Source organism: Pezoporus flaviventris, unplaced genomic scaffold, assembly GCF_033815535.1.
Source record: "Pezoporus flaviventris isolate CSIRO_AGI_PZ_B2104156 unplaced genomic scaffold, CSIRO_AGI_Pfla_v1 ptg000013l, whole genome shotgun sequence".
Classification (NCBI taxonomy): domain Eukaryota; kingdom Metazoa; phylum Chordata; class Aves; order Psittaciformes; family Psittacidae; genus Pezoporus; species Pezoporus flaviventris.
In genome coordinates, this window is record NW_026892561.1 from 22,593,845 (window position 1) to 22,617,325 (window position 23,481).

The 23,481-nt window shown below is 44.6% G+C and overlaps 2 protein-coding genes across 7 annotated transcripts; one reads left to right on the plus strand and one right to left on the minus strand.

Moving 5' to 3' along the window:
- Positions 1-1,105: 1,105 nt before the first annotated feature.
- Positions 1,106-5,718, plus strand: TMEM207 (transmembrane protein 207). Of its 5 annotated transcripts, XM_061452150.1 has the most exons (6): positions 1,106-1,345; positions 3,096-3,129; positions 3,543-3,587; positions 4,033-4,175; positions 4,583-4,647; positions 5,107-5,718. In XM_061452150.1, the coding sequence occupies exons 1-6, from the start codon at positions 1,186-1,188 to the stop codon at positions 5,143-5,145; spliced, it is 486 nt and encodes a 161-aa protein (XP_061308134.1). In that variant the 5' UTR covers positions 1,106-1,185; the 3' UTR covers positions 5,146-5,718. The 5 variants fall into 5 exon arrangements, with proteins under 5 accessions (XP_061308134.1, XP_061308133.1, XP_061308135.1 ...); XM_061452149.1 differs by lacking the exon at positions 5,107-5,718 and having other exon boundaries at positions 4,583-5,100; XM_061452151.1 differs by lacking the exon at positions 4,583-4,647 and having other exon boundaries at positions 1,109-1,345; positions 3,092-3,129.
- Positions 5,719-12,656: 6,938 nt separating this feature from the next.
- Positions 12,657-21,020, minus strand: CLDN16 (claudin 16). Of its 2 annotated transcripts, none has more exons than XM_061452154.1 (5): positions 20,655-21,020; positions 15,558-15,660; positions 15,132-15,296; positions 13,866-14,057; positions 12,657-13,559 (listed from the first exon to the last, which is right to left on the minus strand). In XM_061452154.1, the coding sequence occupies exons 1-5, from the start codon at positions 20,766-20,768 to the stop codon at positions 13,465-13,467; spliced, it is 669 nt and encodes a 222-aa protein (XP_061308138.1). In that variant the 5' UTR covers positions 20,769-21,020; the 3' UTR covers positions 12,657-13,464. The 2 variants fall into 2 exon arrangements, with proteins under 2 accessions (XP_061308138.1, XP_061308136.1); XM_061452152.1 differs by having other exon boundaries at positions 12,657-13,503; positions 20,655-21,007.
- Positions 21,021-23,481: the final 2,461 nt, after the last annotated feature.

A 23,481-nucleotide genomic window follows, 5' to 3' on the forward strand; every position in this document is an offset into this window, starting at 1 on the left:
AGCTTTTTCTTTTACGAAAACAGCTGAAAATTGTTTGGGCAATCTACTGTTGAACAAAATTGAAAATAATTGGTCTGAACCAGGACAAACAATGTGATCAGACCATTTATACTGTGTAGCGCACACACGCAGCACCATTATGAGAGATGCTTTCTCAGAGGGAATCATTTCAGAGGCTTGCCTTTAATTAGTAGTGAGCTAAAAGTAAACATTTGAGAACACCAGGGTTTGGACTGGGTTTATGCAAAACTTTAACAATAAATAGCAAACCTGGACTGAATATGTGTATCAGAGCTGGTTAGACTTCTTGACCTTTTAGTTGAAGCATAGCCACAGAGGAGTATCTTGAGAGAAGTTTAGCTTTGTCAATCATTACTGAAGTAATGGCATCGCAACATAATGCTTAACTTCTGGAGTGACAACTAAACGTATTCACAGCAACACCTTTGTGTTAAATCTGGAAGAACCATAGTTAATGGTGCATTTCAGCCACAGGCTGTAAACTTCAGCGACAATCTACTACTGACAGCCAAACAAACTGGCATCTTCCGTTCTGCAGTGATCAGAACTACGGAGCAAGCCATCTTCCACCCCTGTTTTACTATGTCATCTGGATGTATCCATTAGGATCAAAGTGGCTCTTATATTGTGCAATGAAATTTTGTATCCCTTATGAGAACCACTGGGGATGTGTGGTTTTTTGGAAGCATTTTCCTAGCAAACCAGCCTCTGGCAGCTGTGTAGCAGCAGCAGAGGTACTGGGTGGTGGTTGTCTTAGGCTGGGAAGAGTTTCCTTCATCCTTGTGCACGTGTTTGAAGTGGTAGTCATAGCGCAAAAGAGATGGTTGGAGGTAGCTCCGCTTTTTCTGTAATGCCAGAATCGCAGCCGAAGGCAGCTTGCAATGAAAGCATGGCCTCACAATATAGTCTCCAGTGATTATTTGTAGCAGGGCCTGTTAAATACAGCCGTGGGTTAATATAGAACTAAGCTTCAGCAACAGGATCTGTGAACAGCTATGAAAATACCAAAATAACTACAAGGTGCTGACCTTAAACTAGTGTTCCTTTAACTTCTAGCAGCTATTTGCGTGTGTCCATGCGAACCCAAATCCACGCCCTGGCTAGCAGTAATTTCTAAAGCGCAGGAACCCATTTGGTAGTGTGGTTTTTGGCTGAAGGCACAACATGCAAAGAAGTTTTAAAAGCTCCAAATTACAGAGGGTAAAACACTGCTGCAAACAAAGCTCTTCCCATGTTTCTCCTGCTAGTGATGCAAAGACCTGGAGCTTTGTGTCTCACTTCATGGATCACAGGAACTGGAGTTCTGTGTTTAAGCTTCTTGCAGGTAACCAAACCCTTCACTGGGACCAGGCTGATTTTAGGGATTTTGGGGTGGGGGAAAGACTTCAACTTTTATATAATTTAGTCATCAGCTCTTTATTTTTTGAGAAAGAATTCCCTGAGGACCTGACAGATCTGGGGAGGATTTAAAGCTCACAACAATTCCAGTTAATGAAAACGCAACTGCCTTAATCCTTTATTCTGTCTATGGCTATTGAAATGGAAGAGCATGAGCTTTCAGCAGCATGGGTAGGTGGTTTGCTGCATTGATAGATTACTACCTCAGAGCAGATGCACTTTGCTGCAATATAACTACTCTAAGGTAGCTCTGCTGAGGTAGTTTGAAGGATGATAAAGGAAAGTCCAGAGGTTGTCATTCAGCCATGAAGAATACTCAGGGTACATGTAATCACAGCAATCAGCTGTCTGGTTCTGACCTGTTATTCCAATAATCAGGTGAAGTGCAAAAATAAAATTAAAGTGTTCTGCATCAGGGTATATGTGTGACATGGCAAATTAGCTCAGTTTTAAAAGGACATGTCTGGAAGAGTTGAAGCTTCTATCCTTTTCTCTATTCCTCATTTGGGCTTCAATTGCTCATGAAATTTCACAGGTAATGCTTTATATGAAAGATTTACTATACCTAAAGACCTCTGGTGAAACTAGGGACAGAAAGGCAGTGTCTGCACAGGATCAGACACATTATAGAGGTTTGTGTGCTGATTTCTTCCTGCTTATAGTGACACAAGCTTTGGACAACAAAATCCTTACAAAGAAGTCCTGTTGATTAGAGATGTAATATGATAACTCTCAATTATATGTATTTGATACAAATTTCTAATACAGAACACAGCTTTCCAGTTTGGCTTAAAGAAAGTCAGAAATCTCTGCGTGCTTTGGATATATGCAGAAGCGAATCCAAAGTAATGATTTACAAATTATGTTCTAAAGTTTTCTCCAAGGAATAAAACTAAAATTTTCCATCTTGCTCATTCTGCTTGCCAGTATTATTGCAATTTTATATCTGATCAGAAGTTTTTTGTAGCAAAGTTGGGCAGGTGTTATAACACAAATAATGTGAGTCAGCCAAAAATTGCATTGGATTTGCTTGAATCATACTGATGAGCCTCTCCAGTTACTTTTTCCCCAAATAACCTGAAACTGAGGCAAAGATCAAGAAGGCTTGCAAAAAGAAGCTTGCTTGAGTGAATAGTACAAAATATACCTGAAAAACAAGCTTCAGGTTCACGTATTTGCAATACCTGAAACCTGACTCTGGGAATGATGCACCGCTACTATCTGAAAAAAGGAAAATGCTGGGTAGAGAACAAGTCTGGTCAAAACAGCTCCAATTTACAGCTACATGTACAATTAGCTACTGGAAAATGAGCCACAAGCCAAGAATTTGGTGACAGGACCTTTTGAACAGACATTTATGAATAACAAAGCCCAGTTCTGTAAACAGGTCTCTGACACCTGCTTGAGTCTCCCTGTTCTTGTTTCTCCCTCTTTCACATCAAAAGAAATGCTTTCCCCTTGTCCTAGCTTTCATCTGCAAACTACTGTATTTATCAAGCTCTCTATGAGGTTATCCACTGCTTTTGATGCAGGCTATCAGACCAGAGACAAGCAGAGGCACCTTTACGGCTTCTCCTCTCCAACTTCCCACTCTAAGATCAGTAATTATACTGTTTAATTATAAAGAACCCGACAAATATCTGCCCTTTCTGATTTACATGTGTGTTTTCAGTTAGCAGACTCTGCGTCGGACTGTGAGCTTGGTGAGAGGTGAGTGTGGCTCTCTGTTTTCTCACTCTCAGCTGCTCCCAAACTGAGCTCTTTCAGGGATGCTCCCGCCTGGCACACTGGCATGGCAGAGAAATGAGGGCTTCCAGGAAAAGGCCATTTACCTTGTCTTCCGAAAGAGGAAAAGAAAGCTGGCAACCCTTTGGGTTTCATTAAAAAGGTTGGTGGTGGGTGGTAATGTTGAAAGGCAAACTAGTTTCAGGCTGCTTCTTACTTCATGTGCATCTGCTTCCATCTACATGAAGAAACTTTTAACAGTGTTCCCCTGATGGAGGAAAACTTCTCAACCCTCTGCTTACCAATGATGCTTCTCTTTGTGTCAGTAGATGTGCATTGGAGCCATTACAGTCCCTTCACACTGGACTGAAAGTTTCTTTTATATTTCCCCTTTTTAGGTGCATCAGGCAAAGTGATGAAAACTTTAGCAGCTGGTATGTGTGGTAAGTTTCAGATCTGTTCTGGAAGGGAAAACTGGCAAATAATATTCTTTGATGGATATAGAAAGAGAAAGGCATTGAGAGAGACTGATAGCTAGAGAGCATTGCTCCTGGGCTGTCCCTGTGTTCTGTCTTTACTGACTAATAGAAATCATTTATCCATATCCTCCTCACTGTATGCTGACAACTGAGCTCCACAAAACCAATGAACGATTTTAGGGAGAAATGTTTGAATTTCCGGGCAGCACTCAGCGCTGAGCACTCAGCACTGAGACACTGGTTTCCAGGGACTTTGATCATGTCCAGTATGCTGGTGGGGAAACTGCAGCATTTAACAGCTATTTGCAAAAGGAGTTAATGAATATGTTAATTTGAAGACATGCAGCCATCTGTCGGTGCTGCCTGCAGATGGTGATGGTACTGTTCCTCCCTCCTGCCTCTGCCTCAGGTTCCTGATGTTGTTTTTCCTGGCCTTGCTTCTGTCTTGCGGGATCTGCTGCTGCCTGCAGTGCTGGCTGAAACGGCGGAGCTGCCTTCCCCACCGGCGCACCCAGGCTGTCTTCGCACTCAGCAGTTCAGATGCCTTTTGTGGTTAGTCCTGTCACTACCTGCTGCAAAGTCCCCCACTGGTCCCACTGGGGTTCCCCGGGGCCCATCCATAGCCCAGTGAGAGGCAGCCAGTGTTGAGTGGGAGCTGGGATGCAGCTGAGTGCTGTGTTTCTGGTGAGCAGTGGGATGCCCAGCTCGATCATCTTGTGGGGATGTTTGTGCACTGGAGGGCTTAAGCCAGCTACATCCACTTTGCCTGAGCTGTACGTTTGCTGAACTCAGTGCTGTTCCTGTGTGTCCCAAAGGTGCTAGTCAGGGCTTGGCCACACTAACTCTTGAAGCCTGTGGGACCTTCTCCTCAGTGTTTAGCAGCCAAAACATACACAGCCACAGGCACTGCCTGGGGGCAGACAGCCCTTTCCAACACATGACTTCCATTTCTCATTCAGGCAAAACTGCACCAGCCTACCTGAGCCACCAGCAGCACCCTGGGGTCTGTCAGAAAGTTGTGTTGGTGAGCACTGTTCATTGTGGTAGGCACCCTCAGCACTGCCCCAGAGCATCCAGACTTTTGAAGACTGGGCTACAATGACTATGTGTAGCACCCAGCACTGATCTGGAGTATTGCCAGTACATCAGCAGGCTGGGCCAAACAGTCCCTCCAAGAAGAACAAAGCTAATCCAGTCATTAGACTAAGTGTTTCCCAGAGAAGGTATTGCATGCTTTCTGGGTGGTTATGAATAGCGTCTCCACAGGGAGGACCCACCCCAAACCCACCCAAATTCCTCTGTTCTCACTTCTTGTATCTGGAGTTTGTGGTGAGCAGCTTTGTGATGCCATACTTAAAAAATTACATCCATGCCTTTCTTGTTTCGAAGCGGTTGGGCAGCTCCTCCCAGGCTCACCCCTTTCACCCAACACTTACTCTTCATGCCTGTCTGCTGTATGGTTATTGCTTTGCTTTTTCCCCAGCGAGTGAAGCACCTCAGTGTCCGTTCTCTGGATCTCTGAGCCCCTGCATGACCACAGAGATGTCCTCTTCTCCTGCCCCACGGTTCAGCCTTGGGGAAATTGAGTTGCCTCCATCCTATGAGGATATTATGAAGGAAAACAAGCTCTAGACACCACATGTTTGCTTTCTGTGATTCCACTTTTTCCATCAGAGATCTTCCATTATGCTATAGTAGTGTGAGATCAAATCAGCCCTTTCTGCAGGCTGGCCAAGAGACTGAAAGGCAGCACATACTTCTTCTAAACCTAAAACATAAGACTAAATGCAACAGAATAAATGCCAAAAGCATGTGTTGAATTTGTCACAGGAACTCAACCTGACATTTTGATGGGGCTCTGGGTTTCAAGAAGCTCCCTCAAAGGCTTGTCTGCATTCAGGGTTTCTGTCTCAGCCTCCAGATTTATCTCTGTAAGGTTGCTTGAGTTGGTGCAAACCTGTGCAGTTTAGGACCGAATGTTGATAAATGACTTGATAGTTCCTTCTCAGACTTGGGCTGCCTCTTTCATTCGGCAGGGTGCCAACAAACACCCTCTGGCAAAGTCATGTTGTTCTAATACATTGTAATGCAATCATGCCACTCTGTGATGAAGGATCCTTTGCCACATTTAAAAGATTTAGCACAACATATCAGATTTGCCTAGTGTGAAAAGCAGCAAATTTATAGCCAGGGAAGGGAAAACAAGAGATGGGAATTATGGAGAGAGCATCAGAAGCAAGAGGTGGTTAGAGAGCACAGAAAAAAAAGTGAGTTTGCTCATTTGAACTGTTCTTAATTTCATAGTGACTGTCTCCAGCTACTCTTGCCCTAGAACTGCAGACCTGCAGGGTTTAAATTGCCCAGGACCCATATGGCAGTTCCCCACAGACATAAATTATGGAGTTATGTATTTGGTGCTTAGCTACAGAAATTTATTGGGATAAAGAATGTAATTTTCTTTGAGATGACCACTGCAGGCTGGATGGAAAGAGATTTTAAGAAGCCATCCAGACTGCCTTATACTCAAGAAGGATCAGCACTGCATTCTTAGGAGGTATTAGCCTGCCCAGTTCTCAAATTGCTGGGGAAAGATGCTGAATTTCCCCCTGAACTGGATTCCAAATGAAAGTAAAGATGTCCTTTGTCATGGACAGGTCACTGAAGGCTGGATTCAGCCTGCCTGACCTCTCCACCTTTGATCTGATCTCTCAATGGCAAGGGCTGGAGGCTGCACTTAGATCTCTCTTGGTATAGAAGGTAAATATCACACCCAGTACCGTGCACCGCATGCCTGTAGAGCATGGGCTCACACTAAAGTGGGCAGCTGGGCTCATGTTAGGTACCACAGAAGACTAACGGAAGCCCACAGCCTGCCTTGTGGAGCAGCTCCCCACCTGTAGAGTGTGGTTAGTACCAGTTCCCCTGCTCAGGAAGGAAACTGGGAAGATAAATCCACTAAAGGTTATGAAGTGCTCACATATTTTCTTAATGAGGCTATATAAGTATCTTCACTAGATAAGGAATTACAGCTTATTTTGAGAGAGAAATTCTCTGCCAGCACCACCGCAAATTATGTCCATAAAATCTTATTTTAGAGGCAGCTTTACTGTTTGACTGTTGTGTGAAAGGAAATAAATGTTACTGTAGCAAACTGAATGTTTGTGCCAGCAGGCTAAAATATTACAGGATATATTAATAAGGAAAATTAGCAAGTATAGACTCAGCCAGCAGAGAAGCTGAACAATTCTTGAGTGTCCTTTCGCTGGCTGAGCTTACTAGGAATTGCAGGTAATCAGCACCTCTCAGGATCAGACCTTTTCTATACATAAGTGCTTCCAATACTCACCCCCTTCAATTTATGCCCTGAAGCATGAGATTTGATTATGTTTGTCACTTCAGCTTGCATAGCCTTTCTACTGGGCATTAAATCAGCCATTGCTTCCTTCTGTCCTATACACTGCATTTGCCTCAGTGACCCCCTCGGTGGAAGTTAACTCCACAGGTTGTCTGCATTATACGCTGCATAAAACATTACCGTCTCCCGCTTATTAATTGCTTGCTTCTAAATAAATTGCTGCCTGTAATTTCATTGAATGTCACCTTCTAATCAAACGGCTGGAGAGGCTAACAAGCAACTACTGCTCTAATTTCAATGCCTCCATCGCTCTTCATCCCTCTTTTACAAGCTCCAGGAAGTGGCACTCATTACAGAGGCAATAAATCCTTGCCCAGCAGAGGGCAAGCGAGGCTTTCAGCAACGCACCGAGGAGGCTTCTGCTCTTGCACAAACGTTCGTGGGAACAAGTTCTTGTTTCCCTGATACAAGTGTTCATTCAAGCGCATTCAGCTTCATGTTTTGGGTGCTTTAATTATTCACAAAAGGAATAAAATTATTCCGTCAAAACTGTATCAAGTGGCTTATAGTAAAGCAGGCTGATGGGTGTCACAAAATTAGGCTCCAGACAGAATCACCAGCATGGGAGAAGCTGTATACTGTGGTATTTGTGCAACATGATGGGAGGCATGGGTGCTTCCAAACCCTGCTGAAGACCTGAAGCCATCTAAAAAAAAAACCCCGAAGTTTGTGTAGGGTTGCTTAGAGGGGATAACCTGACCTTGCTGCTGCCTTGGGGTAGGGAAGGAGAGTACCCTGAGAGGGAGCACAGTGAGCACTGCCCTGGACCTTAGCTTCCTCCTCACTGAAATGGACAAAAGCATGGATTTCTTCCTTCATTCTACAAATGTGTTTGGGATAGTCTTGCCAATCTACTGTTGCCCTCAAAAGCTTGCCACCTGCTCCCAGGTGCTCCAGCAGAATGTACCAGGATACCCAAACCTCAGTTCCCATTCTTACAAAAGCAGAGATTTTGGCTGGTATGTTTTTCTAAGCACTCAGCCCTTAATGAAGGCAGTTAATGCAGTACGGCTGATGTTTTCTGAGTTATAAGTAAAGATGAACCATTTCTTTATAATTCATTTTAAGAATAGGGTGCACTTTGGAAAAACACTTGTTCTGCTGTGGCCTTCTGGCTGCCACTCAGCCTCTGACTTACACTTCCTTCTGACTTTGAGAAGAAGTGGCAAACTGCTTTAGGAGACCCCAGAAAACACTAGAAGGCTGATGTATTTGGGGATGGGAACTTGCCAGTAAGCCTTGAGAGGGGGAAACAGGAGGAGTGCAGAGGAGCTAATTGGTCAGTAACTATCTGAAAGCAAAAGACAAAGGGAATGTGGTGAGGTGCACAGTTGGACTTTCACCTCTGCACATCAAGAACAGAACAATAAAGTCATAAACTGGCTCCCAGGCAAAACAGAGCAAAACCATAGGCAGCTGAATCATAAAAGGGGATCAGTCAGAACTGCCAGGAGGGTTGCACATGAAAGGTGGGAAAATACTAGAAATGCTCATTAATCTGTTTTTTATTGCCATCTGAAGACTCTGGATTATGGCCTAAACCCTTTTGTGCTGGGAAGGGCTAATGACAGATACTCCCCTTCTTTGGGTCATAGGATGGCACAATTCTGGCTCTTGCTTTTCTCACTTAAAGGCATCTTACAGCAAGGACCCAAAAGCTACTGGGAGAAAATTGTTCTCTACTCCCAGTAGCAGTGCTCGGACAGAGTAATTTAGTCATTATTTTCTTGTCCACAATATTTAACAGATGCAGAAGAGCAAACTGGGGATGGGGCAGGGGAGGGGGAGGTCCAGCCCCAGCTGAGAGAGAAAAACTCACTTTATTGCTGGAATTTTACTTTTCTCACTTGGAAAGGTGATAAAATGACTATAAGTAGATGTGTTTAAACTGGGCATAAAGTCTACAGCTGTCAAAGGGCCATTGCTGCAGGTAGGCAGTGGGGCTTGAGGTCTGCAGCTACCAGCAAAGGTCTGGGTAGCCTCCAAAATCCCACCCCCCTGTCCCAATGGCCGGTCCTGTTTGTGCTACTGCCTCTTTTGTGTCCTTGCAGGAGAGCAGTGATTTCCCCCACAGGAGTCAGAGCAGGTCACCTGGCAAAGCACCTTTCTGGAGAAAACCTGGATATGGGTGAGAGAAACATGACGTTCAAAGGCAGGTGCATTTATTACATCTCACTAATGCTACAATATGTAAGGAAAACAGAATTCTTGAGTAGCATTCTTATCTACTGACAATAATTGTTCAGATCTACTGAATTCAGAACTAAATCATATTTCAATGTGTGTGAAAAGGTGAGAAATCTGTATTTTGGGAAATATTCATGCAGCTCCACTAGGAGATAGCCTAGTTCACAAGGTCAGAGTAAGAGTGAGTTCTAATTACAGGCAGAGTTATTAAGAGCCCCTGTGAGCAAGGCTGATTAAGGTAGTGAGAGGACAAAATACTGCATGCAGAAAAGGACAGCTATTTCAGATATTGTTTTATTATCTCTCTCACTTGCATGTATCAAAATGGGAAACCAATACCTATCCGTACAAAATGAAATCAACTTAACAAAGAGCTTACCTACAAGACTTTGCTCTTTTCCATAACATACAACCAGGCAGATCTCTGGCAGACTGCACCAATCTGTGTGTTGTCAGTGGCAAGGGGAATGAGGAGCCCCAAGTTCAAAGAGTAAGCACAGGGCAGATACAGCAGGGAGGAAACTTGAGAATCACAGCTCTCAGCTAAGTATCTGATCCTGCCTATACCCTGGGAAATGAAGCTACGAGGTCCCCATATGTACAAAAATACTCCTTGGAAGTCAGTGAAAATCTGGAGAAGCCTAAAGGGTGCTGGCACTGGAGGATTAAATGCTGGGCCTCAGCTGGAAATTGCAACTCAGCAAAGAGCTTTGGTAAGGCATCAATGGATATCAGAAGGCAAAGTCAATCTATTCTAATTCCAAGTGAGCTGCTTCTGAACTGCTTCTTCTTAGGTAGGTACTAAGGAAATACCTTAATATCTGAGCTCACCTGCAGCATCCTTAGTTTGTGATTTTGAAAGAAAAAGTAAGTCTTGCACACCTTCTGAGAGGTTTCTTGCTAATGAATAAACAACCAAACTAAAATAGATCTGCATTATGGCATGGTAATGAGCTAATGAGGAGTAAATACTGCAGTCATGAAATCAGAGTCAGAACTAAATCAGTGGATTAACAATTAAATATTAACAACTGATCAAAACATCAGATAGACTGTCAGCAGGATGTGAATAATAAGCAATGCATCATTGGACTGGCTGTTACAAAACATTAACCTGGAAAACCTAAGGGTTGTTGTGACCTTTCCCTAGTCCTCTTCTGCAGGAGATAGATCCTCAAAAGCTATCATAGAGTGTGGCTAAAGCAGGAGTATGGTTAAAGAATTAACCCTTATTCTACATAGATTCTGTAGAAGAGAAAGGATCACAAATGTTTATTCAATGTTCTTTGTATGCAAAGAATACTTGTATGTACGTTCTTCATATGCAAAGTGTATTTGAGGATGATGGACCCTGAGTTAAGGTAGTATTTGGGGTATGCATGTGCCCTATCTATGTAGCCCCAGGAAGAGCACAGAGCTGGAGGGATTAATGAGACCAGCCCTTTATATTCACCCCGATCCCAAAGTGCCCATTGAGCAAGTGCTTGGTGTGATCCAAGTGTTGCAAGTCACAAAACAGTCCCCAGCACCATAAAACAAACTGAAGACCTTTAGGACAAAGGCCCTCAAAAGTCTCCTCAACTACAGCATAAGGAAGGAAAACACCAGGAGAAATCAGTGATCTGAGATCTTCATTACATTCACATAACTAGATGATCTTCAAGGTCCCTTACAATGCAAACCATTCTCTATAACTCTATGATTAGCAGCTGATCCTAGACTACTTTTCACTTGCTAAACAAGAAATAAATCTTTCCAGCAAGAGATAATCTTCATGCCTCTGAAAAAGCTATAGAAAACAGAAACCAAGAGACTGCTCCTGAGTGTTAGTGGGGAGTATTAATGTGCTGGCTGCACAATGTGGGAATGATTTGATCCAGGATTTTGGTCCAGGTGATGATGTCTTTGCTTAGTACCTCCTACTGAAGAGCATCTCTGCACTGGGTGAGTTGGGCTGGGGCAGTCCCTGGCATTGCTTCTTCTCTCCTGCCTTGAGGAGGTTCCTCTCTGGGGAGGAACACTGCAAGTGGGCACTGGAGCAGATGCTAAATACAGCTCTGCCTCTGCAGTGGGTTCACCCTCCCTTCTCCTTCCTAGTGTATCCCTGAAAGAACAGGGAAGCAGGGCCACAGCCCAGGAGCCAGACTCAAAAACATCCACAGAGCTTTCCTGCCTTGGCACAGCTGTACCAGCACCAGCTCTTCTGCCCCAAAAGCCTGACAGCAAATATACAGTTCTAATGTCACTGAAAAAGTTAAAAGAGAAAAAAGCTTTGGATGCAGTTTCCTGCAATAGCAGGAAGAAATTTCTATCACCTACAGATCTCTTTGAGAGTTCTTGGTATAATCCATGGGTTCATTACATTGTTCATAACTCCTGTACTCTTGTCTCTCAGGAGTTTGTAAAAAAGCATTCATCACTTCTCCTACTGTGTTTACATCTGTTCAATATCGCTCATCTGCTGGCAAAAAGTTGCTTTCAGTTTGGCTAACATAAATGTCTGTCAATCGAAGCAGCATGAACTCTGCAGGCACGAAGCCTCCCTTGCCTGGGCAGCAGTGCTGCCATGAGGGCTCTTGCTGAGATGGGCTCATTATGGCCTGAGCCTTGTGGAGGTGCTTGAGCCCATGGCAAAGCCATATGGACCTGCTGTTGTCCTATCTGTCCCAGGGCCTGAATGTTATTTGATTAGGAGCCATGTCAGGATTGGGTTATGCTTTAACATTGCTGGTCAGTTCTGTGCTGCAGCACAAGATGCTGCATCTAGGATAACCTGTGAGAGGACTCAACCCCTCATCTTCCACTGTAGGGACTATCAGAGGTGCTGTCTGAGACTCAGCCCACTCCATCCACAGCCATCCCATCTCCTTCTGGCACTCATAACATAAGGCTTCACTTCAGTTTGCCTGGGGGAAGAACAGAAGTTTCTCCATCCAGTCTCCCCCTCAAGCAGTTAGTGGAGGAAGCCTACCTCTGGTGGTGCCTCAGTTCCCACAGCTGTGCACACCCTCCTGCAACTCCACTGTTGTTTCTCCACTGACCCCAGGCAGGTATATCTTTGTGCTGAGAGCCTTTCCCAACCCCTGGTCCCCATGACTATATAATGTGGTGCTCACAGTAGAAAGGACTGGATTTGAACAGTTCCTACCAACCCTAAGAAAATTATGTCTCGATTTCCATTAAAGGCATAGAAGAACTTTTGCATCCATCCTTATGGAACATGTTAAACCACACTGGGTTTTTTTCACCCATGCTAGTGAAGACACGGCTGATGCTCTAGCCTCATCCAGCCTATGGGAGCTTGGACTGTGGGAGGGGACAGCAGTCCTGAACTAGACTTAAATATTTGTTGATAGATCACTATCATTTATCCTAGTTTCTAGCTGGTATAGACATATTGCCATGCACAACATCAGATCTTGGATCTTCACTCACTTTGTCCAGGCAAAACTTTTACTAAGCATAAAGAAGCTAGCAATTTCCAGATCTGTGAGTCTAGAGCATCTGTAACATACATTTTGGCACATACTGAGAAGGACTGTAATGTGCACCTGAATTTACAGTGTTTCCTCAGTGCAGAGGTTCACAGGCCAAAGAGAGGGTCAGGCATTTAACACAGCTCTTTATCTTCTGCTGAACTCTCCAGCTGCCTGTAAGAGCCGCAGACCCCCATGCTGGGTACGCATGGTCCAGATGTTGGCTGGACGATCAGTCCCTCTCTTCACCTGTATTTTCTGCTTTGCACAGTCTGTTGACACATTGCAGACATGGAACACATCCATCTTACAGTTTGGGGATCTCCGTGCAGAACACTGGCATCTGATCCAGGAGCAGATGATTTATCTCACTCATACTGATATTGTTGAGACAAATGCTGAAAGACTTTGTGTTGGTTATTTCAGTCTGTGCTTACGCAAGTGGTCTTGGCACTCAAGACAATGGATTCCCTAAAACAAGACCTTCTCAGAGGTTACTTTCTTCAAGGATTTTTTTTCCGAAGCTCTCATAATGCAAATATTATAGCATACCGTACATCCTTAAAATTTAACTTCACATCTGTGTGGCAACCAGGAGCCTGGGTATCTGTGCAAGCCATACAAGTGCAAGTAGAGCTTGTTCTGGAGTGCTTACCTCCTCCTCATACTCTTGTGTCAACTGCATACATTTTGGCAGTAGCTGTTTGCGAGGATGGCAAATGCACACTTGTTACAATTGTCCCAGCTGAGGAATAGCCTTTCCTTAAGGAGTAAGCAGAGTGGAGTCTTCCAGAGCTGGTCTCTGTGAGGCATAGGGAGAGAAATAGGATCTGCTATTGAGTGCTCGGTGACTTTCAGCTGCAAAGCCTCAAAATGCAGAGAAAGCAGCACTCTAAGATATGACATAATAACACTTTTAACGTGACACTGACACCTCAGATCCCACCTGAAGACCTTGATGTGCCTTCTAGAGATGCTGAAATAAGACTTTTCCCATTTTACAGCTGAAGACATTGTTACTGGGGATGAGCAACCATCCGGAAGAATGTCTCCAAAGGACTTCCCCCACCCTGTGTGCCTGTAGCACACCCTGAGCACCTGTAGCACACCCTGAGCAGTGGCTCTATCTCTGAACTGTGTCTCAGCCCTGCCACAGTTCCTCACCTCTGAAAAGATACATGCAGCAGGTGAGCAGGGCCCCAGATAAGAAACAGCCAAGTGACCCCGCCATGCCAAGCCAACATGACCAGCCAAACTTGTACTGGATGCCCAGAAACACGTTGTGGAAGACCAGAGAGGAGCGTTCCACGTAGACATCAATGGCATACCACACCGAGCCAGTAATTCCTGGGAGACCTGCAGGACAGGAGGGAGGTACCACACAGAGCCCCCAGATGGACCACAAGATCACAAACAGAAAACCTGGAGCTACAGCCTGCTGTATGATGAGTCAGACTTTAGGATGCAAAGACCTTCCTTGGACAGCAGGTTTTGGTCCCTGTTCAGTCTCAGCCCAGTCACTTCCACGTGTTCACCCTGGCTCCTACTTGATACCAGGTGGAAAGCTGTCAGGCAGAAGCTGTACCTCACAGTACTCACAGACACCATCAGTGCCAGCTGGCAGCACTTAGGTTTCTGCAGTATAAGGCAGAAATCTCCCCCCTTCTCAGCTTATTTAACAACCTGTTGCAAAGTTGTTCCAAATTTGATTTTCTAATCTCTCTTGACTTGCAGAACTTTGACAGTGTTTTTCAGACAAACTTTGGGTGGTGAATGGAGGATTCTTAAACTCACAAGTTTTTTACATGTGCTCCCAGTGGCTGGGGTGAGTTATATGTGAAATCTGTTTACAACGAAAGAGGTGGATGCTCAATATTGGCATGAAGCTAAGTGAAATTACTTGGTACCTAGTTAGCTATTTATTTTTGCATTTAAAATTCTCCCACTGGCTGTAACAGCAAAGCACTTTAGTTGGGTAATTATCACCTAGGAGGACAGATGTGCTATTATCCTTTTATTAGAGATTGGCTGCAGAGATTTTGGGCTTAGTGACTTGCTCAAGGTCACACAGTCTGTGGCAGAGCCAGGAACTGAACCAGGATTCTGGGACATTGTAGTCCTTCTGCTATTAGATCCCTTTGCCTTGTCAACAACACTCACTTCTTCACAGTAAAATAGCAGTAAATGGAAGTCAGTCAACTCAGAGCCAGGTCACCTGGTCAACACATGAAATATAAGTGGATAAATATGTGCTGTTAGGGGCAGGCAGTGAACAGAGGCATTTGCACAAATAGAGCAAATAAGGATCCTTCTCCCATGTTTACCCTCTAGAAAATCACTGGCTCCTCTCCCCAAAATAAGAGAAGGCTTTAAAGCTTCCCTGCTTTCCCAAAGGCTGTCCTGCAAGATGCAGGCACAGCAGGGAAATACCTGCAATGAGCAACATAACTCCAGAGACTAAGCAGATGCGCAGCTTGATGAGTGGCTCATCAGGAAGGAATTTCACACAGTCCAGTCCCAGGACAAGGAAGAGAAATCCAAGTCCTGCCAGGATATCTGCTGTGATCATCATGGCTCGGGTCAGGACCAGCTTCACTGCAGGACAAAAGCAAATCCTTGTAGTGCACAAGAAATGGAAATGTGGTTGGGTAATGGGGACAGATCCTGTGGGAACATTTTTTTCCTGGAGTGCGGCTTTCTCCAGCTTCCCCTGGTAGTAACACCTCACTAAGAAAAGAAACACGGCTTTAACATGCATGCACACCAAATCATGTCTTACTGAGTAGAACAGATATTCTTTTTGTATACACTTGGGTATCCCCACCACTCGTAGAAACATCTTTGACTCTTACATACCAGGGTGCTCGGCGAAGATAGAGTCGTACTCATCACAAGTTTGGATCCCATCAAAAACGTTTGTGACACATTCCCACCATAGGCCACGGCATTTTGTACTCACCTGTGGGTTAAGAAGAGAAATAATACTGTAAGTTAATATGCCCACCAACACAGTGGGTGGTCGGCTAGGCCCTTCGACAGAAATCCTGGTCCCATTCTGTCGACGGCAAACCAGAGTTGTGAAGCTTGAAGAAGAAAAAAAGTAACAAGATGGAGAAAAAGCACAATTTTTTCTGTGTCGCTACTAATGGTTTTAAATTAGAGAAAAAGAAATTCAGACGAGACATTAGGAAAAGAAAAAAACCCACAACTTCCTATTGGTGAGGATAAAAATCCTAAAGGAAGTTGGTGGGTGGCTGACGGGAGAGATCTAAGAGCAGGTTTGATCACTCCTTGCCAAATGCTTGTCTAAGCTGAGCAGGGTAGGGCTATATACCAGATGACCTGAGGCTTTGCTGTCCATGCTCCCTCTACACCATCCTCCTGACAAGAAAGAGCAGCTCAGAAGGGAGTGTGACTGTCAAGGCAAGCATTGCACCTGCTATAGGAGGTGGCCCATGGCGTGGTGAAGGACAAATTTGCTGCTGAGCAGAAGTGTGGAAGTAGGCTCTTCTCCAGATGCATGTGCAGGGCTCCCCCTAAATGACTCAGCCATAAAGACTGGCTGGAAAATGAGAGGCAGCTGGTGTTGATCCTGGTCCTACGCCTCTGGGTGCTCTGCAGGCTACAGGACCACGTGTGCACGAGCCATGCTCACTGCTGAGACATCCAGGCTTGGGCAGACATTGCAGTAGCATCATGGCTAATTGTCTCCGCTGTCTTGAAGCATAGATATCATGCCCAGCCTTCCATAAATCACTTTATTATGGGAGGTATTTTCATTACCAATGCAAATATGACAACAAGCACCTCTAAAACATTCCTGGAATTGCTCATACAAGGAGCAGCGTTATTGTTGGTTCAGCTTTCAACTCCAGCCTGCCCTGTTGCTGCCAGCGACACCCACTGCAGTTAATGGAAGGAGAAACTCTACCAGGGAATTGTTTCGTGCTGGGGAAGGGGACCAGGCTTGCTTGGACAATGCAATAAGTTCATTTTTCTTGTACTGTGTAAATCAGAAAGCAGATAACATATCTCAACCTATCAATACAGTCTCATTCAAGATATTCTGAAGTCTATAGCCAACTGCAACACAGTTTTTCCACAATACAATGTCTCAGCCAAAGCGTACACCTTCCTCTGTGATACTGCACTGTGAACAAAAGGCAAGTAAAAATGACTTGCTACTTCACGCTGGTAAAAAAAAAAAAGATACTATTATGTTTAAATGAAAACAAGCTACACGTTTTGTTTCATTAAGATGAAAAGTACTTACAATTTCTGAGAATTTCAGTGCAGGTTTGATGACAGATACCAACAAGAAATTAGAAGCAGTGTTGGAAAACCTGGTTTCCTTGATTCTGTGTTTTTCAAGAGAACAGTTGTATGTAAAACAATTTGCCATTTTTGTACTAGATGTATGTTTCTACCATGACCTTCTTAATCCAGCCACAGCTCCTCTTCTGTCCTAACACTCCACCATTCAGGCTGTGTTTGAAATTAGCATATTTGTATTAAATTACATATTTTCCACTTGCATTTGTATCATTTAATGTTCTTTCCAAACCAGCACAGCCTTATTCATGCTACTCTGTATTCAGCTCACAGTCTCAGTTACTTCCTCACTTCTTTGAATTTGTGTTGTATTTTAAACCTTACAAGCAGCATCTTTGTCTAAATTATTTATAAAAGGACTAACAGGATTCCAGGCTTTGTCAGCCTTCAAGCAAAACAGAAGTCTTGCAATGCAACAGCTGTGATCATGACCTAGCTTGTGAAACACCCCCCTTTCCAGACTTGATAAATGTTTTGTGTTTCTTGGGATGTTTCAGTTATCACTTACTCCTGCTAGTGCTGAACAAGGGCAGAAGCAGGGATCAGCCCATCTCTGTGCAGCCCATGCACAGGCAGGGATAAGGGTCTCATTGCCTGCTGCAGAAGGGATGGGAACAAACATCAGAGAGGGGACCTGTAGTTGGCCAGGGCCACTGCTGAGCTATTCAGTTTTCTGTTATCTGCCTCTTCACCTCCTTGGCCATCCCACGTCTTTGTGCACCCTTTGCCCTTCAGGTTGTTAATATCTCCTCCCAAACCACCCTTGAGCATTTTACCTTGCACAGACAGCACAGACCTGCAGGCACATGGGAACTCACTGTTGTAAATGGGAGAGGGGAGAGAGGTGGCTGGGGTGTCACATAAGGACATGGATTTCTCCATCCCATGGCTGGTCTCAGGTTAGTAGCCCTAATTCACTATCACCTCTTTCTCCTCATAGCAAATTTACTCCAGCTTCACTGGGCACAGCCAAAGACTCCCTGAGAAGTGAAGCATCACAGCCAAACTCCTCATCCCCCACTTGGATTATGAAACACATTGCCACGACCTGCTTTCCCTAACACAAGTATGCATGTAAAACATAAACTGCATAATGACTGCAGTATATACAATTACATCCTATACATAATGTATAATTAATATTAAAATAATTCTAATACAAAAAAATGAGAGAACAAGCACACACTTCCCCTTCTGGGGAAAGCGGAGAAGACAAACATGTGAGCGATGTTAGTCACAGTGTTATATCGCACTATAAAAAGGTGCCAACCTACGATTATTACAAATCCAGCACAAGAGAAAGACAGGCAGCACTTAACAGTGGTAATATTTTTAATCTGCCTGCAACAGGGAGGGACTGTGTACACAACACAGCGTTTGTTGGGAAGGACATTATGTTTTTTTTCCCAGACAAACTAGCGTAAAAATTGATCCAGGCTTGTCTTGATGATCACATGGAACACACCAGCTTAAACCACTTTCTTCGCTGCTGCACGTGACCTGGTTCTATCTGAAGGGAAGGTGAGAGTTGTGAGAGTTGGCCGGGGTGCCTGCAACTTCTCCAAGGTTGCTGCTCCCACGACTACCTGGCTGCTTTGTCCTGAGCTGCTCCTCTCCAGCAGAACCGCAGTGAGGGCTTCACACCCTCCCAGCTGCTGGAGGCCAGGGTCAAAGCCAAGCGGCTTTGAGGGATCTCGTTAATGTATACAAATATCCCAAAGGCAGTGCCAGGAGGATGGTGCCAGACTCTTTCCAGTGGTGCCCAGTGACAGGACGAGGACCAATGGCCATAAACTAAAACACGAAAAGTTTCACCTCAAGATGAGGAAGAACTTCTTTGCGTGGAGGATGGCAGAGCACTGTAACAGGCTGCCCACAGGGGCTGTAGAGTCTTCTCTTTGGAGACATTCGAAACCCGCCTGGAAATATTCCTTTGTAACCTGCTCTAGGTGCTTGGCAGGGGAGATGATCTTCAGAGGTCCCTTCCAACCCTAACGATTCTGTGACTCTCTAATGCTGGAGAACAGAGTTCCTTTCTCTTGAAGTCGAAGCTGCCTGACTTATTCCAGCTGAAAACAGAAGTCATTGTGGACCCCAGACCTTTCTGGCCATGGACAGTTTACCTGCATTCCCCTGTTTAGAGAGGCAGTGAGTCATTAGGGCCATTAAGGAGATCAGTGGTCAGGTATTAAGGCTGGGGGCGGTTTTGCTTCATTGTTTAGTATTCACACTCAGAGCAGGAATGTGAGAGTAGTGGCTGCTAATTACCAAACTGGGTGTTAATGGAGCACTTCGCACAGCCCAGTGCAGGTGCCTTTGTGCCAAGAAGACAAGGTTACACAGCCTCAGGGTAACACACTGGTTCTTTCCTGGACTCATTCTGTTCAGGAGCTGGGTTTCCCTCTTGTTTTTCCCCACAGCCGGGGATACATTTGGCTTTTCTGAGTATACTGATATCTCCTGCTGATTACAGACAATCCATATCTTCCTGAAATGAATCTAAAATATCTTGTTAATTTAATATGATAAATGCAGAGTGATATCCCAGCCAGCATCAGTGGGTGCACGCTGTTCACTCTGCAAAGAAGCTGAGCAGACACACTGATCATCAGCAACCTCACTGCATTGGATCTATGACCACCTCAGTCATCTCCATCCACCTTCTAGGGCGGGACTGGCAATCAGATTGCCTGGATTTCTTGTGGCATAGAGAAAAAAAATGTATTTTTCTTACAATAATTTTTATCCTTCTTTCCTCAGATAATTCATTACTCGATGTGATGCAGCTTAACGTTGCATTGCAATCACAGACTACAGAGGAGCTCTTCTGGTTTCCTGTGCTGAATAGCAGATCAAAAGTTTCTTCCTGATACATTCAGCCAAACTCTCTGTCTTGGAAGGTGTTTCATCTTCACTGCATAAAATATCCTGTTTGCCAAAGAGCAGATGCCTACACTGCAGCCCCTAAATGTGCTGGCTGCTTTGGGAAGAAAAATACAAACTGAGTGATGGAGAAATGGTGATGGTTTGGGGGTCTGGAGTCTAGAGTACACCTGGCATGTAAGCAGCATTCTGCTTCCTTATTTGCAACTTATTTTTGCCAATACCTTTCTCTAACAGGAGAATACTATTGTTCGCACAAGTTCAAGAAGGTATTTTTGACTGCTGGATCTGATGCCAGTCCCCATGCATCCCATAAATTTCTGCTAACCTTATAGTTCAATGGCTGTTAAAAGAAAGACTTGAAGAATACAGGTGTACACACTGGACTTGTCCACCAGGTCTGACTTACAAAACTAGAAACATCTTCCAACCATCCGTGCAGGCTGGAGATGCAGGATAACTGTACTGAAATTCATGCACATTTAAACATAGAGCCTGTAGACCTTTCCTGAACTTACTAATTGAGAGCAGAGTCTGGATAATAGTCTGGTAGAGAGAGTTACACAAAATACCACTTATCCCCTTCTCTTGCCATAGTCATTCATTTCATTTTCATCCACCTTCATCCAGCACAACAGGGAAAAAGTGCATGGGAGTGGAGAAAAGATGTCAGGAACCATTTAGTCTCTCTAGGACACATTTATTTTGGTGATCAGGCTCTCCTCACCCCAATCTTACCTCCAGGGAATCATCAGCATTCACCATCCAGCAGTCTGTCCAGGTAGATGCTATCAAAAACCCAGTAGACAAGAAAGCAAAACAACAGCCCACATACTGGAGGAAAAACCTCATGCCAGCAGGTGCTCAGCACATCCAGGGGGCAAGAAAAGCAGTGTCCAGCCCTTGTTCTCACAGCTGAGGTAAAGGCAGAACCTTACTGTCCCAGGGCACTGCCAACCTCTTCCAGTGGCTGCGAACAGCAACTTGTCACTTCTGCAAATGCCATCCGTTAGTGATGGAGGCAGGAGCAATGCTAACCTGCAATGGGGAAGGGAGGAGGGTGAGGGCACCCTCAGGAGCCGTTGCAGCCAATCCGCCCTGCACAGTTAAAGCTCTTGTCATGCCTGGCTGAAGAGAAATGGGTTGTGCAGAAGTGGCATGCAAGTAACTGGAGTCCTGGACTTGCAAGGAAAACAGGTATCATTGCAGGTTTTGGCAATACAGGGATTAAAAAACAATCAAAACTTGTTCTCCAGGGCAGAAGTTCTGAGCAAGGGACATACAGAAGAGCTTTCATGTGCACGCACGTTTACTCCTGTACATCGGTTCATGGCCTAGCATTGAGCAACTATAAAGTATCTTGGTGTTGATCCCAGGCCTTTTGGATACCCTACTGGTCTCTGATGCAGTGATGATCTAGTTCAATGCAGGAATGTCACTAGAAAGGGAAGGGAAAAAGTAGCAATCATGGGCCTTCAGGGCCAACACCAACAACCATCCCAGCGCAGATATAGAGCTCTGTATTCTGCATTTAAACCAAACCTAGATAGTTTTCATGCTCTGGACTTCTATTTGTTCATGGCCTGAGCCTGGCTCAAAGAACTTTCCAAGGAAGTGCCAGTTTGGGGGGGGGGGGGTTGGTTGGATTTTACCTGATCGCTTACTGCCATTGCAACCTTCCAGTTTTCCGGCAGGACTCCCTGGACGAGCAGAGGTCACAAGGCTGCTGGGGACAGAAGGACACAGCCTCTGTAAGCAGTCTTCTCGCTCAGTGTCTCCTCTCACACAGTGCTGAGAAAGCCAGCAGGGCTCCAGGGTTTCCAGGAAAACCAAGGGGGAGTGAGATAGGAGACTAGAAATTCCTCCCATCCCAAAGATGCACAAAACCCATCACATCCTCAGTAATCTCTATTTTTTTTAAAGAAGAGCCTTAAAAACACTGGACGCCTGCCTGTAGTGGGCAAGTATTCAACACAGGGCTGAAGAACAGATTCTTGCTCTGCTTACAGCCTGCTTGCCGGAACGGATGGTGTCCGAAATACCAGCTGTCTCCTCCAGATGGAGCCAGTCGGTATTTTTGCAGAGTAGCTCAAAGCTTGTTTTCTCCTGCGAGATTTCTCTCCAAATACAATAGCAATAACAAGTTTATTATATAACCTGTACAATTCCTGTCATAACCTCATGAGGCAGTTTTACTGTCAGAGTTAACACTCTTTTGCCTTGATCCCGGGATCACTCTGTTTCTCAGAGTTCACACTGCAGAAGAGGTCCTTAACGCATGCTTTAGGAGACATTAGGTAGAGAACAAAAGTATCAGGTTCAAAAGGCCAGGGCATGCAGCAGTCCCTGCAGCTTTCATTTTTCTGCTCTCTGTTTTCTAATTCTATTCATAGACACTGACAAACGAGGAACTTCTTCTTTCTCTGCCAGATGCGTGTTTTAATATGGTTATGTGGGTATGATACTTTCTGCTGAGTCTTCTCACATCCACATGTAAGTGTAAGGGGAAAAAAAAAAACACCAAAAAAGAGACAAACACAAAACCCAAACCAAATCAAATCAAACAAAACCAACCAAACAAACAGAGCTCCCCAAAATAAACAAACATGATCTTCACTTTATGGCTTTCTGTAACAAGAGTAGAGTTGTATTTCCATTGGTTCTGACCCACAGTGACACTGGCCACATGTCCTATAAACAGGCCACATATATATAGATTGCATTGATATGAGTCAGATGCTAACAATATGCACCATCTTCCTGTACTTGTCCTGCATTGTATTAATGAACCTATGGCTGCACCAGTTTTCAAAACAAGGTATCCTAGATAGTTATTATTAGTAGTAACTTAGAAAAAGTGGTGCAGGGAGCTCAGAAAAGGCCTGGATAATCTGAATTAAGTCGTTAGAGGTGGCAAGAGCTAAATTTGATGGTATCAGAACCTGGATTAGCCAGGAAATGTATTATAACCATATGGACCTCCTTGTCTTCTCATTCTGTCCCACACCGAAATACAAGCCTCTTTGAGAGGATAAGACTAGGGAGACCTGGGGCCATTTTTCCTCACTTGGTTCACGGTGAAAGTGTGCCCAATACAAATATTACAGAGGTGGGAAGTGAAGAACTCCCAGGGGAACAGCAGGACCACAGTAACAGCCAAAGTGATGTTTCTAAGCTTTGGTAACAGGTCCATCATACTCTAAGTATATACTCCCACTTAGCCTTTCAAGTGTCCATGAATGGTCAGCCCAACGAGCAAACTCCACTAAGGGATGAAGACAGCATGTTGAGGTGCCAGTGCTGCCTGTGCTTTGCTCCATCTCTCCATAGCTATCACCCCAGTCCTGGAAAAGTCTTGTTTATTTTCCACATGACCAGCAATTCCTGTTGCTGTCCCAGCTCCATCCATTTCCGGGTGTTCACCCTGCAGGGCAGGGCAGGAGAGTGACCCTTCGTAGAGCAGGATGCCAGTGCTTCCCTGGCCATGAGTCACTGCGGGACGGGAAGTGGATTCACACTAGCCATTTGCATCTAGTTCTGGGCTCAAGAGCATCCTCACCTCAAC